At 42.3% G+C, this 22,536-nt stretch overlaps 1 protein-coding gene across 1 annotated transcript in view; it reads right to left on the reverse strand.

The window, feature by feature from the left end:
- The window catches only part of LOC115115430 (alpha-(1,6)-fucosyltransferase-like), a 187,754-nt gene that overhangs the window by 16,969 nt on the left and 148,249 nt on the right, over window positions 1-22,536 (reverse strand). The window contains exon 6 of the mRNA XM_065026209.1: window positions 620-857. Coding sequence (XP_064882281.1) covers window positions 620-857 — 238 coding nt within the window. The remainder of the gene's footprint in view (window positions 1-619; window positions 858-22,536) is intronic.

Genomic DNA, 22,536 nt, shown 5'->3' on the forward strand with positions numbered 1-22,536 from the left:
GTTTTAATGTTGCGGCATGTTGCCGGATTACTTTCCATCTATCCCATGACCCTTTGCAAGATACGAGACAGATCAGTTCAGGCAGAACCGATGTGCTATCTGACATAAGACAATGGAAAGGATCACTGTCTAGGACAGGCCTGGGCAACACCAGTCCTCGGGGGCCTGATTGGTGTCACACTTTTTCCCCAGACCCAGCTAACGCACCTGACTCCAATAATCAACTAATCATGATTTTCAGTTAAAAATGCAATTAGTTTAATCAAGTGTGTTTGCTAGGGATGGGGGGAAAGTGGACACCAATTAGGCCCCCGAGGACTGGAATTGCCCAGGCCTGGTCAAGGAGGTATAGATAGTGGTCACCAAAGCCATGTATTTAGAGAGTTGGGCCAACTTTTAGAATTGTGAATATTGTTCTAATTAAAATAATTCAGTTACATAGCATTATTTAAATATTCCTGATGTAATATTAATGGGGCGCTAACATGGCTGCCATAGAATGTTTTAGTGTCATGTAAATGCATCATAATGCAGAAACCTCAATGGCCCAACCATAGATATAGAACAGGGCCCAGCTCTCTAAATACACAACTCACCAGACAGTGCTCACCGTACCTACCTGACCAGTGCCCTGTAGACACCCCGGTACGCTCAGTACAGGAGTTGCTGACGGGGTGGAAGACAGTCTCCCAGCCGCCCGTGGCGTAGCGCCAGTTGTGGGACTCCAGGATGAGGGTGCGCTGTGTGCCATAGGCGATCATGAAGCAGTAGACCACGTGGTGCAGCTGACAGCCGTAGCCACAGCCCTTGTTGATGTTACACACCAGCTTCCTGGCCTTACTGCAGTCTTGGGGGTTCTGGTTAGGCGGGAGGAGAGAGAGAGATACATAATACAACATTTGTAATGTCTTTATTCTTTTGGAGCTTATGTGAGTGTAATGTTTACTGTTCATTTTTATTGTTTATTTCACTTTTTTATATTATCTACTTCAGTTGCTTTGGCAACGTTAACATATGTTTCCAATGCCAATAAAGCCCCTTGAATTGAATTTAATTGAGAGAGAAACACACACAGAGAGAGAGAGCGGTGACAGTTTACTGTCCCACCTTGAAATCATGGCAGTTCACCATGCCACCTTACAATCACGAGGTGACACCATGTCACCTTTAAATCAAGATGAGACCCCATGCCACCTTTAAATCACAATATGACACAGTGCCAACTTTAAAGGCCATGTTTCACTAGCTTGCTAGTGTAACAGTATTGATTTTACGTCCATCCCCTCGCCCCGACCTGGGCGCAAACCAGTGACGCTCTGCACACGTCAACAGTCACCCTTGAAGCATCGTCACCCATCGCTCCACAAAAGCTCTACTTCAAGGTCTCAGAGCAAGTGAAGTTACCGATTGACACGCCACTAGCGCGCACCACCGAGCTAGTAATTTCACATCGGCTACACTAGCTACCCAGGCTTTTCACCTTCTTTGAATCATTTTGGCCCCAAAATTTGCCTGGCCTCACAGGCTGCATCTGACTAAGCTTGCAGCTAACTATAGTCAAATAAGGAGCATGTTGTTGTTGATATCATGATGGAATAAATCAAGATTGCAAGTGTTAGTGAAATGGTACTGTACGTGATGCCATAACATAAATAATAGCTATAAATTCACATGGGTGCCATGTAATTTGTCGTAAGCATTATCACATCATGGTACATATATTGTATAAGCACGGAAATCGACTCTGCCGCTCGAGCTTGCTTTTGCGGCACAGTCAATAGCGCGCAGGACCTTGGGCCAGAAGGTCGAGGGTTCGAGACCTGCTCTCTGCCTGTTTCATTACACTGGTGTCAGAAGTGTTCGGACCTTGCATCCACGACAGTGCGTGTGCTTGGCCGGTGAGCGCGTTCCTGTGAGACGGAGAGTCACAAGCTGGCCGAGGACGCGCTCTTTGAAAGGAGGGTCCGGCGCGCTGTCGACTGTGCTGCAAAAGCGTGCTCAAACGGCAGAGTCGATTTCTGTGTTTATAAACCAAGGGTCGTTACAGTATATTTGTATCACTCTGTTGGGTTTCCACTAGTTGCTACATCCAAAAAGCAAAATCGTAAAAATTCTAGAAAACAAACATTTGCCTTTTGGTCTTAATTTAACAGTGTTGTTAGGATTAGGTTTAAAATCAGATTTTAAGAAGATGCATTGTAGAAATAGGATGTATAACATTGTGACTGTGGTAACTGGTGCTGACCAATCTGTTGTCATTTGCAAGCATGAATCATGTATCCAGGTTGAGGCTTGCAATCAGCAGGAACATGGAGCACTGTATGTCATGATATTATTTTTTCCTTTAAATGTATTATACCATTTCAAGAGCTAATACTATACTCATAAGAAGTGGATAAATCCTGTGCGCCATACAACAGTCTAATCCTGGGCTAACTCCCTATTAGAGAGACTACGATTAGAGGTTTGGGCAGGAAGCCCTTGGCCAGGGGTGGGTCAGGGGTGAGGGCTCTCTTTAAAGCACACTCACTACCTCTATCTGTCTCTCTCCAGGTGCTACAGAAGCAGACTGGTCCAAGGATCTCCAGAGCCTAACCGGATCACCACCTCAAGCTGAACCTCGGCAAGACGGAGCTGCTCTTCCCTCCCGGGGAAGGACTGCCCGTTCCATGATCTCGCCATCACGGTTGACAACTCCATTGTGTCCTCCTCCCAGAGCGCTAAGAACCTTGGCGTGATCCTGGACAACACCCTGTCGTTCTCAACTAACATCAAGGCGGTGGCCCGTTCCTGTAGGTTCATGCTCTACAACATCCGCAGAGTACGACCCTGCCTCACACAGGAAGCGGCGCAGGTCCTAATCCAGGCACTTGTCATCTCCCGTCTGGATTACTGCAACTCGCTGTTGGCTGGGCTCCCTGCCTGTGCCATTAAACCCCTACAACTCATCTAGAACGCCGCAGCCCGTCTGGTGTTCAACCTTCCCAAGTTCTCTCACGTCACCCCGCTCCTCCGCTCCCTCCACTGGCTTCCAGTTGAAGCTCGCATCCGCTACAAGACCATGGTGCTTGCCTACGGAGCTGTGAGGGGAACGGCACCTCAGTACCTCCAGGCTCTGATCAGGCCCTACACCCAAACAAGGGCACTGCGTTCATCCACCTCTGGCCTGCTCGCCTCCCTACCACTGAGGAAGTACAGTTCCCGCTCAGCCCAGTCAAAACTGTTCGCTGCTCTGGCCCCCCAATGGTGGAACAAACTCCCTCACGACGCCAGGACAGCGGAGTCAATCACCACCTTCCGGAGACACCTGAAACCCCACCTCTTTAAGGAATACCTAGGATAGGATAAAGTAATCCTTCTCACCCCCCCCTTAAAAGATTTAGATGCACTATTGTAAAGTGGCTGTTCCACTGGATGTCATAAGGTGAACGCACCAATTTGTAAGTCGCTCTGGATAAGAGCGTCTGCTAAATGACTTAAATGTAATGTAAATGTAACCAACTACCTGCGACCTCTCCAGAGCCTTCTAACCAACTACCTGCGACCTCTCCAGAGCCTTCTAACCAACTACCTGCGACCTCTCCAGAGCCTTCTAACCAACTACCTGCGACCTCTCCAAAGCCTTCTAACCAACTACCTGCGACCTCTTCAGAGCCTTCTAACCAACTACCTGCGACCTCTTCAGAGCCTTCTAACCAACTACCTGCGACCTCTCCAGAGCCTTCTAACCAACTACCTGCGACCTCTCCAGAGCACAGAGAAGTAAGCTCCACTCATAGTGGTATAGTTGATGCACTGTGTAAACCTCCTTCACTATGGCAGTCTGCTTGTGTGATGCTAGCATATTATCAAGGGCAAATGGTTGGATTGGATTTACTGTACTCACTCCAACTCATGCTCTCTCCCCCCTTTTATCAAAACTATCATGTGTCCATCCCCCTTTCGTCTAGGTGAGTCTGCTGGGCTATGGAGCTCAACAAACCTGCCACCCTGTTGCCAGCTATCCTCAGACATTCAACGGCCACATATTGGGTAAGAACAAATGCTATAGTTTTGTATGTATATTAAAAAAAAAGAAGAAAAAAAAGATTACAAAACACTAACTTTTTCATAGCATGTTTGTCATGTTGGTTTTTAAATTTGTATTAACTTATGTAAACATCCAGACAAATACACATATTATTTAAAATATCTAAAATAAGTCATGTCCAGAGTGAATACATTTGTAATTCATGTATATCATACAGGTGTCTCAGCTAAAATATATATCTCTGACAAGATTAAAGAATGGGACAAAGTGATAAGTCGGTATTTGCATCCATAGCAGTTTGTATGAATTTGAGTGGTTACATACTGTACATGTTGACAGAATGACTGTGAGACTGAAAGAGAGACTGTTGCTGTGCTCCTAGGTAAGGCCCTTGCTTCTGGAACCACTGAAGACACAAGTATTCAGTCAGAAAGCTTGAAGAAGATGTGTGTCACCATCCATGCCCAGGTCACAGCATGCAGTGGCTTGCTAGGGAGATGACAAATGCATTATGTACCTTTCATCACCAAAGCAATGTTCACTGCACATGTTGCTGAACAATTCAACTCTTTTGTTAGTGTCATGGACATGAAAATGCACAGACAAATGTCCAGGTAATAAACATTGACTGTAATACCCCTAGGGTCCTGTGATGCTTTTACACCTGCATTGCTTGCTGTTTGGGTTTTAGGCTGGGTTTCTGTACAGCACTTTGAGATATCAGCTGATGTACGAAGGGCTATATAAATACATTTGATTTGATTTGATTTGACGAAAGACAGCTGTGCAAAGTATTGGGTCACAGCTTTCTTCCCAAAGCGTCTTCAGAGTTGGAATAGAGATGTAGGATCAGCTCCCCCTTGTCAATGTAAACATTCATTATGATATAAAAGGCAAAACTGATCCTAAAATCAGTTCTCCTCTTCTGAGATGCTTTGTGTATACGGGCCCTGTTATGTCTGCATGCTGCTTTCTAATTCAACAATACCTAAAACATGAATAAGAATTATCCTAGTCAGTCACTAATTAAGTTAACTAATGGAACAGTAATGTAAATGGGCACGAGCCTATTCAGACAAATTATACCAAAACAACAGCCTATTTGCGGTGAAATGTCAACTTCTTCAGTCACCAGTGCATCAATACACAGTCAGGGGAACAAAGTAGTTTGACAACAAGTGTTCAAAATAGTCAGCATTATAGCTAGCAATTATATAGTTGTTATTTTCTGGAAATGTATCTACAGTCCACTTAGCTAGCTAAGGTGGTGAACTCAGACTGGTGGTGAGAGTTAGGAAACGGTATCTAAATTTCCTCCAGCAGTTTCAATCTAGCTAGCTAGCTAATGCCATTTTTAAATCAGCTTTCTCAATCAGAGGGATAGCTTAGCAAATATAGCTAGCTATTTGTTTTTCCCCTCGCATCGAAAGCTGCCTGATACAGTTTGCCAGTTGTTAGTAAAGTAGGATGAATAAGTCAGAAGCCAGCTAGCAATGCCATGTTCATCCCTTTCACCAACAAAAATCATGTCCACGTATAAAAGAGACAATTACAGATCATGTTAGTTTTATTCTAGGATTTCAGGAGTAATAAGCAATTGTTTGTCGGACCGGCATCTTCACCAAATGTCGCCGCCAGTCAGCTCCAGAGTCTTCACCTGAACAAACGCTTAAATATAGGTTTGAGAAGCAATGCGAATATTTCACTCATTAGGTTGTCAAAGCTGTATATATTTGGCAGTTATCAAGGCTCAAATGGCATCTGGCAAGTGCTAACATATCACAATGCTTGTCTGTTTATAACCTAGAAGAGAGCTAACGTTCCTTAATGTTCAAAACGTAATTGTGCTAACATATCACAATGCTTGTCTGTTTATAACCTAGAAGAGAGCTAACGTTCCTTAATGTTCAAAACGTAATTGTGCTAACATATCACAATGCTTGTCTGTTTAAAACCTAGCTAACGTTCCTTAAGTTCAAAACGTAATTGTGCTAACATATAACGTTAAAACCTTACGTTCCTTAATGTTCAAAACGTAATTGTGCTAACATATCACAATGCTTGTCTGTTTAAAACCTAGAAGAGAGCTAACGTTCCTTAATGTTCAAAACGTAATTGTGCTAACATATCACAATGCTTGTCTGTTTAAAACCTAGAAGAGAGCTAACGTTCCTTAATGTTCAAAACGTAATTGTGCTAACATATCACAATGCTTGTCTGTTTATAACCTAGAAGAGAGCTAACGTTCCTTAATGTTCAAAACGTAATTGTGCTAACATATCACAATGCTTGTCTGTTTATAACCTAGAAGAGAGCATGCTGTCTGTTTATAACGTTCCTTAATGTTCAAAACGTAATTGTGCTAACATATCACAATGCTTGTCTGTTTATAACCTAGAAGAGAGCTAACGTTCCTTAATGTTCAAAACGTAATTGTGCTAACATATCACAATGCTTGTCTGTTTAAAACCTAGAAGAGAGCTAACGTTCCTTAATGTTCAAAACGTAATTGTGCCGACGTTCATTAATAAGTGTTCAATAATAACGTGAACAACACAAGGAACAAACAAGCCACTTTGAGGAATCGGTTTGTGTGCCTGCATGCATGTGTGCATTTGTGAAATGTTGCCTGCATGCATGTGTGTTTGTGTGAGTGTGTATGTGTGCGTGTGTGCGTGCATGCATGTGTGTTTGTGTGAGTGTGTATGTGTGCGTGTGTGTGCCTGCATGCATGTGTGTTTGTGTGACATGTGTGTGTTGTGCCTGCATGCATTACAGTTATACATGCTAATGCATGCAAGTGTGTATGTGTGCGTGTGTGTGCCTGCAATGTGTGCGTGTGTGCCTGCATGCATGTGTCTGTTGTGTGTTGTCTCGAGTCTCGACAACAAAGACTTGAATGGCAGCTTTACACCAGCGAGCCCCAGAGCGCCTCTTTCAGAGCATGGTGTTAAATGAGAACGACAAACAACCATAAGAGTACAAGCTCTGAACTACTTTGGTTCCTTTTAAAATGATAGGTTAATGCAATACAGAAGTGCCAGCAGACAGAGTTTAATGGTAATTATAGGGCAGGTGGAATACAAAAAAGGCTCCCACTTACTACTATAGTTTAAGTAGTCCTTCAAAAGCCGTAGTAGACTGAAATACAGTAGATTGAACATGTGTGTGTGTGTTCACAGTGAGTAAAGGAGAGAGATGGGGACATACAGGGAGAGGGAGAGAGAGACAGGGGGAGAGAGAGAGAGACGGGGGGGGGGAGAGAGAGAGAGACAGGGGGAGAGAGACAGGGGGAGAGAGAGAGAGAGAGAGAGAGAGAGAGAGAGATACAGGGGGAGAGAGAGAGAGACAGGGGGAGAGACAGGGGGGGGAGAGAGAGAGAGAGAGATACAGGGAGAGGGAGAGAGAGACAGGGGGGAGAGAGAGAGAGAGAGACAGGGGGAGAGAGAGAGAGAGAGAGAGAGAGAGAGAGAGACAGGGGAGAGAGAGAGAGACAGGGGGAGAGAGACAGAGGGGGGAGAGAGAGAGATACAGGGGGAGAGAGAGAGAGACAGGGGGGGGGAGAGAGAGAGAGAGAGAGAGAGAGACAGGGAGAGAGGGAGAGAGAGAGAGAGAGAGAGAGAGAGAGAGAGAGAGAGAGAGAAAGAGAGACAGGGGGAGAGAGAGAGAGACAGGGGGAGAGAGACAGAGGGGGGGGGAGACTAATCTACTGCATGACCTATACTCAGAACTGATGAGGCACTGTAGAAAAAAAAGTAGAAGGTTGACATTGGAGGGGTACTGGGTGTGTGCGTGTGTGGCTCTGAAGTATGTGTGTGAGTAATGAATTAGGGATGGCGGCCGGTGGAGCTCTTTGATCCCTCAGCGATGGTGACAGCAGCTGTTAGCCATGGCGTCTCCATCAAGCCACACTCATTCTGGCTGTCTTCATCAAACACCAAGGCTCATTAATGCTGCAAGGCCCAGCAACGCACAGCCCCACCTCAGACCCGCTGCACCCAAACTGGGAAAGGTAGGAAGGCTGAGGGGGGACTCCGGGGGTATGGCGGTGGGGATATGGAGGTAGGAATCTAATCAAATCCAATTTTATATGTCACATGCTTCGTAAACAACAGGTGTAGACTAACAGTGAAATGCTAACTTACAGGCCCTTCCCAGCAATGCAGAGAGAAAGGGTGACTTGGCAACAAGATAGATAATAAACTGGACTTGCCATGTGGTAGCAGAGAGAACAGTCGATGACTTGGGTGGCTGGAGTCTGACAATTTTTAGGGCTTTCCTCTGACACCGCCCGGTATAAAAGTCTTGGATGGCCGGGAGTTTGGCTCCAGTGATGTACTGGGCAGTACTCACTACCTTCTGTAGTGCCTATGAGGCAGCAAGAGGAACTGCCCCTCCCTACATTCAAGCTATGCTCAAACCCTAACATCCCAACCTGAGCTCTTCGTCCTGCCACCTCAGGTCTCTTTGCCCTTCCATCCATACGGCAGGGCAGTTCCCACTCAGCACAAGCTCTTCCCTGTCCTGGCAACCCAATGGTGGAACCAGCTTCCCCCTGAAGCCAGGACAGCAGACTGCCTGGACATCTTCTGAAAGTACCTGAAACCCTACCTCTTAAAAGCGTATTTTAAATAATCCCCCTCACCCCACCCCCAAAAATATAATAATAATATATATTTTTAAATACTTTCCTGAACCAACACCTGCCCTGAACTCCCCCTTCCAGCTGTGAATTTGATGATAACTACTTCATTAAGGAATAGTGTACTTCCTATTCCTGAGGTATGTGATTGTCCCACCTAGCTATCTTAAGATGAATGCATTAACTTTAAGTAACTGGATAAGAGTTTCTGCTGAATTACTGAAATGTCAATGTAAAATGTTACTCAACACCTGGATTCGGTCTTTTGTAGCAAAATTAGAAATGATGTTTTTTACATTATATAGAAGTATAGACTCGGAGCTACAAAATGGTATATCAAACACTGCATTTGAGGGACAATGGGAAAGTAATTCTGCTTTGAAAGTTGATCAATTTATAAACTCACTTTTGAGAAAATCACATTTGAATGTTTTGCTCTCTAGTGAAGAGCTCTTCTTTGCGTAAACCCATTCAACATTGTTCACACCCTCACCCAAAGCTTTAGCCCCACCAATTTCGTTTCGCTCTCAAAGCGCACACTTGATGCTCTAGCCGATGATTTGCTTACCTCTGGATAACATGAACACAGCCTAACCAGTTTTGCTGGCAACAATTTCATTGTGCTTTTTTGCAGACGTTCACTGACACCAGCTATATTCAACAGGTGTTGTACATACATCATATAACGTTAGCTAACGAGCAAGCCAACGTTAGCTAGTTAAACAATAAACAATGCCAACAATGGCACAGTGCTGGGAGCTAACCAACCATGTTCAATGTTAGCTAGCTAACATTAGGCTCTAACTAGAACAGCACACGGCTCTGGGAAACTAATAATAACGTCAGCTAGCGAGCCAGCCAGCTAACGTTAGCTAGCTAGCTAACAGTACACTTTATCTTAAGACATGTAGCTTGCTAGCTAGATGGCACGCGCAAGATGGCGTTCAGTGCAGATAATTTGTTTTGGTAGCTGAAGGAATTATTGGATTTCCTTACCCAATTATGACCATTGGATTATTTCTATGGTCATAAAACCCTGTATGAATATGGTTTAGTTTATTTACCAAAGTAATTGATTACTTTCTGCAAGTTATTCACCTCTAAAACTAAGTTAGCCTGATAAATTAGCTAGCTCAAAAACTAGCTTGTCGAACGTACATGGAAACTGCCACGACCAGAACCAAAAGGAAAGAAATGGAGAGATCGTCAGATGGACAGTTAACCACAAAAGATAGTATGATTTTGGGTACTCCTCTTCAGAATGTAACTGTTGGGGGAAATACTGCAATGGGTGATGAAAATGTGGTGAGTATGGACAACAATGCTCACAACCTGCGCCCCTCCAGTCCCCAGCTCAGGTCTTTACCGTACGACCCCAGCACTCTAGTCAAGCCCCAGGGGAAAAAGATGAGAGGCCAAGAGGGTATGTCACTTCTTGAGATGCAAAACAATATTGTAATGCTTTTGACAGCAAAGATAGATGGAAGGGCAAATGGCTTGGAGGTCATGGTTAGGGAGAATATGATGAAAATTGAGGACATAAAAAGTCTGTTGACTTTATCTTTGGAGAAGTGAAAACCCTCAAAATTGACATGAAGAAAGGGGAAGTTATCTGCCAGGAAAATTAAAAGAAGGTGTCTGAACTCGAGCAAAAGGTGAATGCGGCGGAGAGATACCAGCGCAGGTGGAACCTGAGGCTCCATGGAATTCCAGAGCATGCGGGTGAGGTCATCAAATGCAGAGCTGTTGACATCTGTGGAGCTGTCATTCCCAAATCAAAAGCCAAACTTCAGGAAAACGTAGACATCGTCCATCGTTTGGGAAGAGTCAATGATCAAGACAAGAGACCGAGGACAACCATCATCCGGTTCACCAACAGATCTACAGGGGATCTTCTTTGGAGGCGAGCAAAGCTTTGTGAATTCCCCATCAAGCAAAAATTGAGGTTCATGGAGGATCTGACCTCAGCAGACAAAGTGACGAGAGAGAAACTGTGGCCGATGGTGGCTGCAGCTCGAAAGGCAGGGAAAACTTAATATTTTTATCGATGCGAGAGTGATCATTGTTGGGAAAGAAATGCGGCCAAATCAGAACATTCGAGTGAGAGCAAGAGTCCAACTTGGACCGAACTGTCAGGCCAAGGTGAATAGCAGCTTTTTATTATAAAAATGTACACAAACACTTGAATGAGAGAAGGCTGACCCGAGAACTGTTAAACTAAACACTAACTATAGGTGAATAACTAAACCCTAATTATAGGTGAATAACTAACTATAGGTGAATAACTAAAGTCTACACAATGTCTACCCCTTGTAGACATAAGAATACTTTGGTAACTTTATGACCAATATTTGCTTGTTTTTTTTGTTGGAGAGGTTAATAATGGGATGGAAATCCTTTTGAGTTACATATCCTTAGGAAAAGCTTATATTGGCATAACAAGGTTGTTGGTTGAAGTTTATGTCTTTATCTCTTTGTTCAATTAATGTCAGGGGTATTTGTAATTTACTCAAGCGTAAGGCTATGTTCCTGTATTGCAAACGGTTTAATCCAGACTTTTACTTTTTACAAGAGACTCATGCTTGTTCTTCCGATCTATCTTTTTGGAAAAATCAATGGGATAACGATATCTGGTTATCATATGGCAACAACGACTCCGCAGGTGTAGCAGTTTTAAGAGGTGCATTTAAAGGGAAGGTCAACAGTAGTAAGACTCACCACTCTGGATGTTGGTTAATTTTAACAGTACATTTCAACGGTGAAATGTTTTTATTAGGGAATATTTATGCATCCAACAACAAAGAAAACAACAGGATATTATTTCAAGAATTTGAAGAAGAAATTAATAGAGTTATAGGTGTATTTCAGGATATCAAAACTATTTTAGGTGGAGATTTGAATTCTGTATGTAATGTGATGATTGACATATACCCCCCCTAACAGATCCAGCATAGTTAATCCTGAGGTTAATAATCCTGGTCTTGGATTAGTCGATATTTGGAGAACTAAATAACCTGATAAAAAGGAATTCACTTGGAGTAACAAGGACATGTCCAGACAGTCAATAATTGACTATCAATAATGAAGACTTCCAAAAGTCTTGTGATGAAATCATTTCTATCAATGAAATAAAAAAATGTATCAGCAAGTTGAAAGAGATCAAATCTCCAGGGAATGATGGTATAATCAGTGAATTCTATAAATATTTCCAGGAGGATATTATTGAATTTATATTGAATGTTTTTAAGGAGGCAATTGATTTAGGGGTCCTGCCTGTTTCTATGACACAAGGCCTCATTTCTGTAATACCAAAACCAAACAAACATTCTATGATGTTAGAAAATTGGAGGCCAATCACACTACTGAACAATGATGGAAAGATACTTGCATCCATCTTTGCAGAAAGACTTAAAAAGGTCTTGACCAAATCATTGACGATACCCAGTCTGGTTTTATGAAGGGCAGACATATAGGTAATAATATTCGACTAGTATTGGACTTGATAGACAACAATGAGCACATTATGGAAGATAGCTTTATTTTATTTGTTGACTTTTACAAGGCATTTGATACAGTTGAACATTCTTTTCTTTTTGAGACCTCCATTTTTTGGTTTTGGTCAATATTTTCAAAGTGTAATTAAGACACTTTCCAATAATAGTAAAAGCTCTGTTAAATTATCCCATGGAACTTCACAAAGATTCAACATTAGACGTGGAATTAAACAAGGATGCCTAATTTATCCTTTCTTATTTTTATTGGTCACAAGTTATGGCACTTCATATAAATAAGGTTGGTTTTAGGGGTATTCAGATACAAGACAAAGAGATAAAATGTTCACAAATGGCTTTTTTTGAAAGATCATAATGAAGTCAAGAAAGCTATTGAGTGTATTATTGTCGTCACACATGTATCAGGTTTATCTCTGAATATTAGGAAATGTGAATTATTTGCATTGAAAAGATGTGACTTAAACTCTATGTAATATCCCTGTAAAAGATGTGATCACATTTCTTGGTATTACAGTTAGCAAAGATCTTAACATCTGGACAAGAGGAATACCTATTTAAGGATGCTGTTCCTCGATTACAGCTCAGCATTTAACACCATAGTACCCTCCAAACTCGTAATTAAGCTCGAGACCCTGGGTCTCGACCCCGCCCTGTGCAACTGGGTGCTGGACTTCCTGACGGGCCGCCCCCAGGTGGTGAGGGTAGGTAACAACATCTCCACCCCGCTGATCCTCAACACTGGGTCCCCACAAGGATGCGTTCTCAGCCCTCTCCTGTACTCCTTGTTCACCCACGACTGCGTGGCCATACACGCCTCCAACTCAATCATCAAGTTTGCAGACGACACTACAGTGGTAGGCTTGATTACCAACAACGACGAGACGGCCTACAGGGAGAAGATGAGGGCCCTCGGAGTGTGGTGTCAGGAAAATAACCTCACACTCAATGTCAACAAAACAAAAGAGATGATCGTGGACCTCAGGAAACAGCGGAGGGAGCAGCCCCCTATCTACATTGACGGGACAGTAGTGGAGAGGGTGGAAAGTTTTAAGTTCCTCGGCGTACACATCACGGACAAACTGAAATGGTCCACCCACACAGACAGCGTGGTGCAGAAGACGCAGCAGTGCCTCGTCAACCTCAGGAGGCTGAAGAAATTTGGCTTGTCACCAAAAACACTCACAAACTTTTACAGATGCACAATCGAGAGCATCCTGTCGGTCTGTATCACCGCCTGGCACGGCAACTGCTCCGCCCATAACCGTAAGGCTCTCCAGAGGGTAGTGAGGTCTGCACAACGAATCACCGGGGGCAAACTACCTGCCCTCCAGGACACCTACACCACCTGTGGATTATCAAGGACAACAACCACCCGAGCCATTGCCTGTTCACCCCGCTATCATCCAGAAGGCGAGGTCAGTACAAGTGCATCAAAGCTGGGACAGAGAGACTGAAAAACAGCTTCTATCTCAAGGCCTTCAGACTGTTAAACAGCCATCACTAACATTGAGTGGCTGCTGCCAACATACTGACTCAACTCTAGCCACTTTAATAATGGAAAAATGTATGTAATGAATTTATCATTAGCAACTTTATATCATGTTTACATACCCTACATTACTCATCTCATATGTATATACTGTACTCTATACCATCTACTGCATCTTGCCTATGCCGTTTGGGAATCACTCATTCATATATTTTTATGTACATTCATTCCTTTACACTTGTGTGTTTTAGGTAGTTGTTGTGAAGTTGTTAGGTTATATTACTTGTTAGATATTACTGCATGGTCGGAACTAGAAGCACAAGCATTTCGCTACATTCACATTAACATCTGCTAACCATGTGTATGTGACAAATACATTTGATTTGAAATAAAGGGCCAACTTAAATTTCTCTCCTATTGTAGAGAGAATTGGAAAAAGATTGAACTCCTGGTTATTAAGAGATCTTTCTTCATCTGGACGTGTACTTTTATCACAATCTGAATGTCTGTCCAGATTAGTTTATACCTCCCTTGCTTTGGATGTTCCTCTGTCAGTAACTAAAGTTACAATCTTGATGTGATTGGCCTGACTGAAACATGGCTTAAGCCTGATTTATTTACTGTGTTCAATGAGGCCTCACCTCCTGGCTACACTAGTGACCATATCCCCCGTGCATCCCGCAAAGGCTGGAATAATGGAATAATAATAAATAATAATATAATAATAAAGACATAAAATACAAAAACAAGTATTTATTTTTCCAGAACTGGTTTGACAACAACATTATTTGGGTTAAACAATTATTGAATAATGATGGACAACTATATGATTATCCAGAACTTATTAGAACACACAATGTTACATTCACTCCTAAGGAGTATCAAATTGTCAATATGTTACTATTTCCGCTGCTAAAATGTACTGGCATGCAGCCCTAGGACAAGTGAACTGGAACAAAGTTTCTTTGTTATCTGGTAAATATTGTATATCTAATAAGGTAAAAGAAGTATCATACAAACTCATTCATAGAATCGACCCTGTAAAGACCTTTATTACACACAGATTTAAAATAGCTATTGATAACTAATGTCTATTTTGTGATTGTGACCCAGAGACTCTTGACCATTTATTTTGGGACTGATCTTATGTCAGAAGATTTTGGTGTGAGTTAGAAGATTTTATTTTAAAAGAAACAACAATCAATATTAATTTGAAAGACTGATAATATGTTTTATTTTGAACCAAATGATATGGACCCTGATTTAACTTTCATTGTTATTGAAAAAAAATATTTCATGGAAGATTCTTTGTCCATAAAATGAAGTGGGCGGAGAACAAGCCCCCTTTCACATTATTTAAGATATAATTAAAATATTATTTTGAAATTATCAGAAAATGTAAAAACAAAAAAGCAATACGCACCATAAAAGTATTTAACAAATTGAAAATGAATCTTGATATGTAATGTCTGTTAGGTTTATGTATTCTTGTTTGTATATTTCTGTCTTTTGGTATCTGTTGTGTATATATATATATATATATAAATATAGATACAGATATATATATATACAAATATAGCTTGCTAGCTAGGTAAACAATGTACCTAGCTAGGTAAACATAATGTAAGTTCACACACTTCACATAACGTTAACTAACGAGCCAACCAGCTAACGTTAGCTAGTTAAACAACAATGAACAGTGCCAACAATGCCACAGTGATGCCACAGTAACCAACCATGTTCAATGTTAGTTAGCTAACATTAGGTTCTAACTAGAACAGCAAACGGCTCTGGGAAAGAAAGAATAACATTAGCTAGGGAGCCAGCCAGCTAACTGAATCCACTTTCAGTCAAAATTAGAAAACGTGTAATATCTGAAAATGTAATGTTAGCTAACTAACGCTAGATTATCTTACTTTACGTGTCTCTCTGTCAGGAATGTAACGGTTGCCCTTAGTGTTTCCTCAATCTCTTTAGCTATCATACTCTAATTCCACTGATTTCAAAACTGGATTCTCCAGAAAGTGGAGTGCCACACTTATGCAGCTCCACTACACAATAGATTTTTTTTAAAGCCATGTTCGTCAAGATTACCAACACAGACTGACGAGCTTCTATGGCAGTCCAATCCGAACTCCTCTCTCGGCATGTCCAGCCCACTCATGATCTCAGCCAATCATGGCTAGTGGGAAGGTTGCTCACTTTTTCTGTGGCTTAACCAACCAGGCTCGTATTTTAACAATTGTATTCGTATTTTCAGATGGCATACGAGTTTGTTATTGAGGCACATGAAAGTTCACATGTTCAAGAAGCCTTTTCTCCAAAAAAACGCATTTTGATCAAATAAATGTTTTTTACCTTCAAACGGCTCTCATGAAGTCGTGACTTGCGACATATGCCTAATTTCCTGAATCGGTCAGTCAATATGCTCTGAATGGTGCAGCTGTAAAATGTTTTGAGGATCTAAGGGCCCCATGCCAAATCTTTTCAGCCTCCTGAGGGGGAAAAGGTATTGTCATGCCCTCTTCACAACTGTGTTGGTGTGTGTGGACCATGATAGATCCTTAGTGATGTGGACACTGAGGAAGTTGAAGCTCTCGACCCGTTCCACTACAGCCCTATTGATGTGAATGGGGGCGTGCTCAGCCCAGCATTTCATGTAGTCCACGATCAGCTCCTTTGTCTTGCTGACATTGAGGGAGAGGTTGCTGTCCTGGCACCACACTGCCAGGTTTATGACCTCCTCCCTGTTGGCTGTCTCATCGTTGATCAGGCCTATCACCGTCGTGTCGTCAGCAAACTTAATAATGATGGTATTTGAGTCATGCGCAGCCACACAGTCGTGGGTGTACAGGAGGGGACTAAGCGCACACCCCTGAGGGGCCCCCGTGTTGATGGTCAGTGTGGCGGATGTGTTTTTGCCTACCCGCACCACCTGGGGGCAGCCCGTTAGGGAGTCCAGTATCCAGTTGCTGAGAGAGGTGTTCAGTCCCAGGTTCCTTATCTTAGTGATGACATTGGAGGGGGAAATGATGTTGAACGCTAAGCTATAGTCAATGAACAGTATTCTCATGAAGGTGTTCCTTTTCTCCAGGTAGAGGAGGGCAGTGTGAGGTGCAATAGAGATTCTGGTGATCGTAGTGGGATTTCTTAAGTGTCCGGATTAATGTCCCACTCCTTGAAAGCAGCAGCTCTAACTTTTAGCTCAGTGCGTTTGTTGCCTGTAATTCATGGCTTCTGGTTGAGATATGTACGTACATACTGTCACTGTGGGGACAACGTCTTCGATGCACTTATTAACGAAGCCCATTGACTGATGTGGTAAACTCCTCATTGTGCTCCGAAACAAATTCCAGTCTGTGCTAGCGAAACAGTCCTGTAGCTTAGCATCCGCTTCATTGGTCTAGTGAAGGGTATATGAGAGGATGACAAAGTGTGTGTTGGGGTTGGTGGTTGTGTGAGTGTCTTTGTGAGTGTGTGTGTGTGACAGGATAGATGATATACATGTATCAGATAGCAGTGTGTTGCATCTAAGTGATTCTGACAGGTATGGCTTGTGTTAAGTAGAGAAGAGCTGATGTGAGAAAGAGTGTGCGTGTGTGTGTTTACGCATGTGTGTAAGCGTGTTTTCACGTGTGTGTGGGTTTGTGTGGGTGAGTGTGCTTGCATATGTACGTGTCTGTATACACTCTTAGAAAAAATTGTTCTTTGATTGTCCCCATAGAGGAACCCTTTTTGTTTCCAGGTAGAACCATTTTTGGTTTTGGGTCACTGTTGTAGCGGAAACTACTGCAGCCCCTGCAAGGCAGGTGGGCCCACGAGCTCACCTAGAGTATGTCTATATTTGATACAAAATCATTTTGACAGTACCCCTCCTTTCTAATATCCACATTTAGCAAGCAAAGTGTTTGTGTTGTCCAATCTATATGGCTAGTAGGTGAGTTAGACAGAAAATCTGTTGAGCCAATTTGTCAGTGGCGCCGGCGTCAGCCCGCCTCGAGCTGCTCACCTAATAGGCCAGAGGTGGGCAACTCCAGTCCTCGAAGGCCTGATTGGTCTCACACTTTTTCTCCATCCCTAGCAAACATTAATCAAACTGCATTCTAAATTGAAGATCATGATTAGGTGATTATTGGAGTCAGGTGTGTTAGCTATCAAGTAAAAAAAAAAGTTAGGTGAATCAGGTCGGACTCAGATGGAGTGAGTGCGTTGTTCAAGATGGACAAACAAAAGGCAAGACAAAGTGGTGCTAAAAAAACGCTATAAAGATGGTGCCATAATGTATGGTCCTCGTTTTGCGAGCTCCGACCTAACATTGCTATTTTGTGACTTTTTTGGCATTTATTTTTACTTTATTTTCATGAAATGTATCCACTATCATTTCTTATAACCGACAATGACTTTTGAAGATCAGATCTCAGTTATTTACCTCAATTACGGTTTCAACTTTGATGCATCTGCCCTGGGTTCTTTCTGTAATTTTACCCTAACGCCAACTTTACAATGGCAAGAGAGGGGGGATCCTGGAGAGGTTAAGTTGAGGGGAAAACCATCCACCTCTTACCTCCAATCTCCTGGCCAATGTACAGTCACTTGATAATTAGATGTGTGACAACCAATCGTGGATTTGCTACCAACAGTACTCTCGTAACTGCAATATTTTCTGCTTTTCTGAAACATGGCTTTTGGACAAGACACCCCTCATGGCTATTCAACTCGATGGGATTCTCCATTCACCAAGCGAACAAGACAGTGGAGTCAGGGAAATCGAGAGAGGGAGGGGTTTGCCTCTTCATTAACAACAAATGGTGTGCTGACTCGAGCGCAGTGGAAGTCTTAACCCATTGTTTACCCATCTTGGAATACCTGATGGTCAAATGTCGACCCTTCTACCTTCCGAAGGTGTTTCGTTGCCCGGGCGGTGTGTTTGGAATCATTGTCATGCTGAAAGACCCAGCCACGTTTCATCTTCAATGTCCTTGCTGATGGAAGGAGGTTTTCACTCAAAATCTCACGATACATGGCCCCATTCATTCTTTCCTTTACACAAATCAGTCGTCCTGGTCCCTTTGCAGAAAAACAGCCCCAAAGCATGATGTTTCCACCCCCATGCTTCACAGTAGGTATGGTGTTCTTTGGATGCAACTCAGCATTCTTTGTCCTCCAAACACAACGAGTTGAGTTTTTACCAAAAAGTTATATTTTGGTTTCATCTGACCATATGACATTCTCCCAATCTTCTTCTGGATCATCCAAATGCTCTCTAGCAAACTTCAGACGGGCCTGGACATGTACTGGCTTAAGCAGGGGGACACGTCTGGCACTGCAGGATTTGAGTCCCTGGCGGCGTAGTGTGTTACTGATGGTAGGCTTTGTTACTTTGGTCCCAGCTCTCTGCAGGTCATTCACTAGGTCCCTCCGTGTGGTTCTGGGATTTTTGCTCACCGTTCTTGTGATCATTTTGACCCCACGGGGTGAGCTCTTGCGTGGAGCCCCAGATCGAGGGAGATTATCAGTGGTCTTGTATGTCTTCCATTTCCTAATAATTGCTCCCACAGTTGATTTCTTCAAACCAAGCTGCTTATTTATTGCAGATTCAGTCTTCCCAGCCTGGTGCAGGTCTACAATTTTGTTTCTGGTGTTCTTTGACAGCTCTTTGGTCTTGGCTATAGTGGAGTTTGGAGTGTGACTGTTTGAGGTTGTGGACAGGTGTATTTTATACTGATAACAAGTTCAAACAGGTGCCATTAATACAGGTAACAAGTGGAGGACAGAGGAGCCTCTTAAAGAAGAAGGTACAGGTCTGTGAGAGCCAGAAATCTTGCTTGTTTGTAGGTGACCAAATACTTATTTTCCACCATAATTTGCAAATGAATTAATTCAAAATCCTACAATGTGATTTCTGGATTGTTTTTTCTCATTTTGTCTGTCATAGTTGAAGTGTACCTATGATGAAAATTACAGGCCTCTCTCATCTTTTTAAGTGGGAGAACTTGCACAATTGACTAAATACTTTTTTGCCCCACTGTATATCCTGATGCCTAGTCACCTAACCCCTTTTCATGTCTACCCCTATCACTCTAGTATCCCTGAACATTGTAAATATGGTATTGGAACTGACCCAGTATATACTGTAGCTTACTTACTACTCGTTATCATTTTATTTGTATGTATTTGTTCTACCTTATGTTATTTTTAATACTATGATTATATTGAACTGCATTGATGGGTTTAGAGGTGGCAAGAAAGGCATTTCACTACATGTGCATGCAACATTTAAACTTGAAACGTATCTGATCACGCTCATGACAAATGACCTAAGATTGATGAAACACCATCGCAGGTGGAGGCTAGCAGGTCTACTTATGCAGAAGCTAACACTAGCAGATAGGCTTGAATGGTGGGAACCCAGTTACTGAGATTTACCGCCCTCCCTTTTCACAGGATAAATAACTGCGAGAAACCAGTCAATTGTAATAAATTATTTATATCAACAGTATGATGTGAAATGGAACTGATAAATGATGCAATGTCAGCTTCTCTATGGCTTTCTCTCTGCTCTCAGCGTGATTAATCATCAACGCTCATGGTGGAGACAGACCATCTCAGTACGGAGTGCAGTTCACAATGCATGTAGACCTATCATCTCATCATGGTACAGGGTTTTCCTTGTGACAGGTAGGCCTACATTTGCTGCAGCATAGCCTATGCTACACTAATATAAGGACTGATCGAGTGTCTAAATTACCACTCCGTCAGGCTTTTGCAGCTCACATTCATTTTTTATTGTAAAGAGGTATTTTTTATTGCAGCTGCAGAGTTTTCAAACAGCCTATCACTGGAATATCAATGAGTTTTCAAACAGCCTATCACTGGAATATCGATGAGTTTTCAAACAGCCTGTCACTGGAATATCGATGAGTTTTCAAACAGCCTGTCACTGGAATATCGATGAGTTTTGAAACAGCCTGTCACTGGAATATCATTTAGTTTTCAAACAGCCTGTCACTGGAATATCGATGAGTTTTGAAACAGCCTATCACTGGAATATCGATGAGTTTTGAAACAGCCTGTCACTGGAATATCGATGAGTTTTCAAACAGCCTGTCACTGGAATATCGATGAGTTTTCAAACAGCCTGTCACTCGAATATCGATGAGTTTTGAAACAGCCTGTCACTGGAATATCGATGAGTTTTCAAACAGCCTGTCACTGGAATATCGATGAGTTTTGAAACAGCCTGTCACTCGAATATCATTTAGTTTTGAAACAGCCTGTCACTCGAATATCGATGAGTTTTGAAACAGCCTATCACTGGAATATCGATGAGTTTTGAAACAGCCTATCACTGGAATATCGATGAGTTTTGAAACAGCCTATCACTGGAATATCGATGAGTTTTGAAACAGCCTGTCACTGGAATATCGATGAGTTTTGAAACAGCCTGTCACTGGAATATCGATGAGTTTTGAAACAGCCTGTCACTGGAATATCGATGAGTTTTGAAACAGCCTATCACTAGAATATCGATGAGTTTTGAAACAGCCTATCACTAGAATATCGATGAGTTTTGAAACAGCCTGTCACTGGAATATCGATGAGTTTTGAAACAGCCTATCACTAGAATATCGATGAGTTTTGAAACAGCCTATCACTAGAATATCGATGAGTTTTGAAACAGCCTATCACTAGAATATCGATGAGTTTTGAAACAGCCTATCACTAGAATATCGATGAGTTTTGAAACAGCCTGTCACTGGAATATCGATGAGTTTTGAAACAGCCTATCACTAGAATATCGATGAGTTTTGAAACAGCCTATCACTAGAATATCGATGAGTTTTGAAACAGCCTGTCACTCGAATATCGCTGAGTTTTGAAACAGCCTGTCACTGGAATATCGATGAGTTTTCAAACAGCCTGTCACTGGAATATCGATGAGTTTTGAAACAGCCTGTCACTGGAATATCGATGAGTTTTCAAACAGCCTGTCACTGGAATATCGATGAGTTTTGAAACAGCCTGTCACTGGAATATCGATGAGTTTTCAAACAGCCTGTCACTGGAATATCGATGAGTTTTCAAACAGCCTGTCACTGGAATATCGATGAGTTTTGAAACAGCCTGTCACTGGAATATCGATGAGTTTTCAAACAGCCTGTCACTGGAATATCGATGAGTTTTGAAACAGCCTGTCACTCGAATATCATTTAGTTTTGAAACAGCCTGTCACTCGAATATCGATGAGTTTTGAAACAGCCTATCACTGGAATATCGATGAGTTTTGAAACAGCCTGTCACTGGAATATCGATGAGTTTTCAAACAGCCTGTCACTGGAATATCGATGAGTTTTCAAACAGCCTGTCACTCGAATATCGATGAGTTTTGAAACAGCCTGTCACTGGAATATCGATGAGTTTTCAAACAGCCTGTCACTGGAATATCGATGAGTTTTGAAACAGCCTGTCACTCGAATATCATTTAGTTTTGAAACAGCCTGTCACTCGAATATCGATGAGTTTTGAAACAGCCTATCACTGGAATATCGATGAGTTTTGAAACAGCCTATCACTGGAATATCGATGAGTTTTGAAACAGCCTATCACTGGAATATCGATGAGTTTTGAAACAGCCTATCACTGGAATATCGATGAGTTTTGAAACAGCCTATCACTGGAATATCGATGAGTTTTGAAACAGCCTATCACTGGAATATCGATGAGTCACTGGAATATCGATGAGTTTTGAAACAGCCTGTCACTGGAATATCGATGAGTTTTGAAACAGCCTGTCACTGGAATATCGATGAGTTTTGAAACAGCCTGTCACTGGAATATCGATGAGTTTTGAAACAGCCTATCA

The sequence above is a fragment of the Oncorhynchus nerka genome, linkage group LG13, assembly GCF_034236695.1.
Source record: "Oncorhynchus nerka isolate Pitt River linkage group LG13, Oner_Uvic_2.0, whole genome shotgun sequence".
Taxonomy (NCBI): Eukaryota; Metazoa; Chordata; class Actinopteri; order Salmoniformes; family Salmonidae; genus Oncorhynchus; species Oncorhynchus nerka.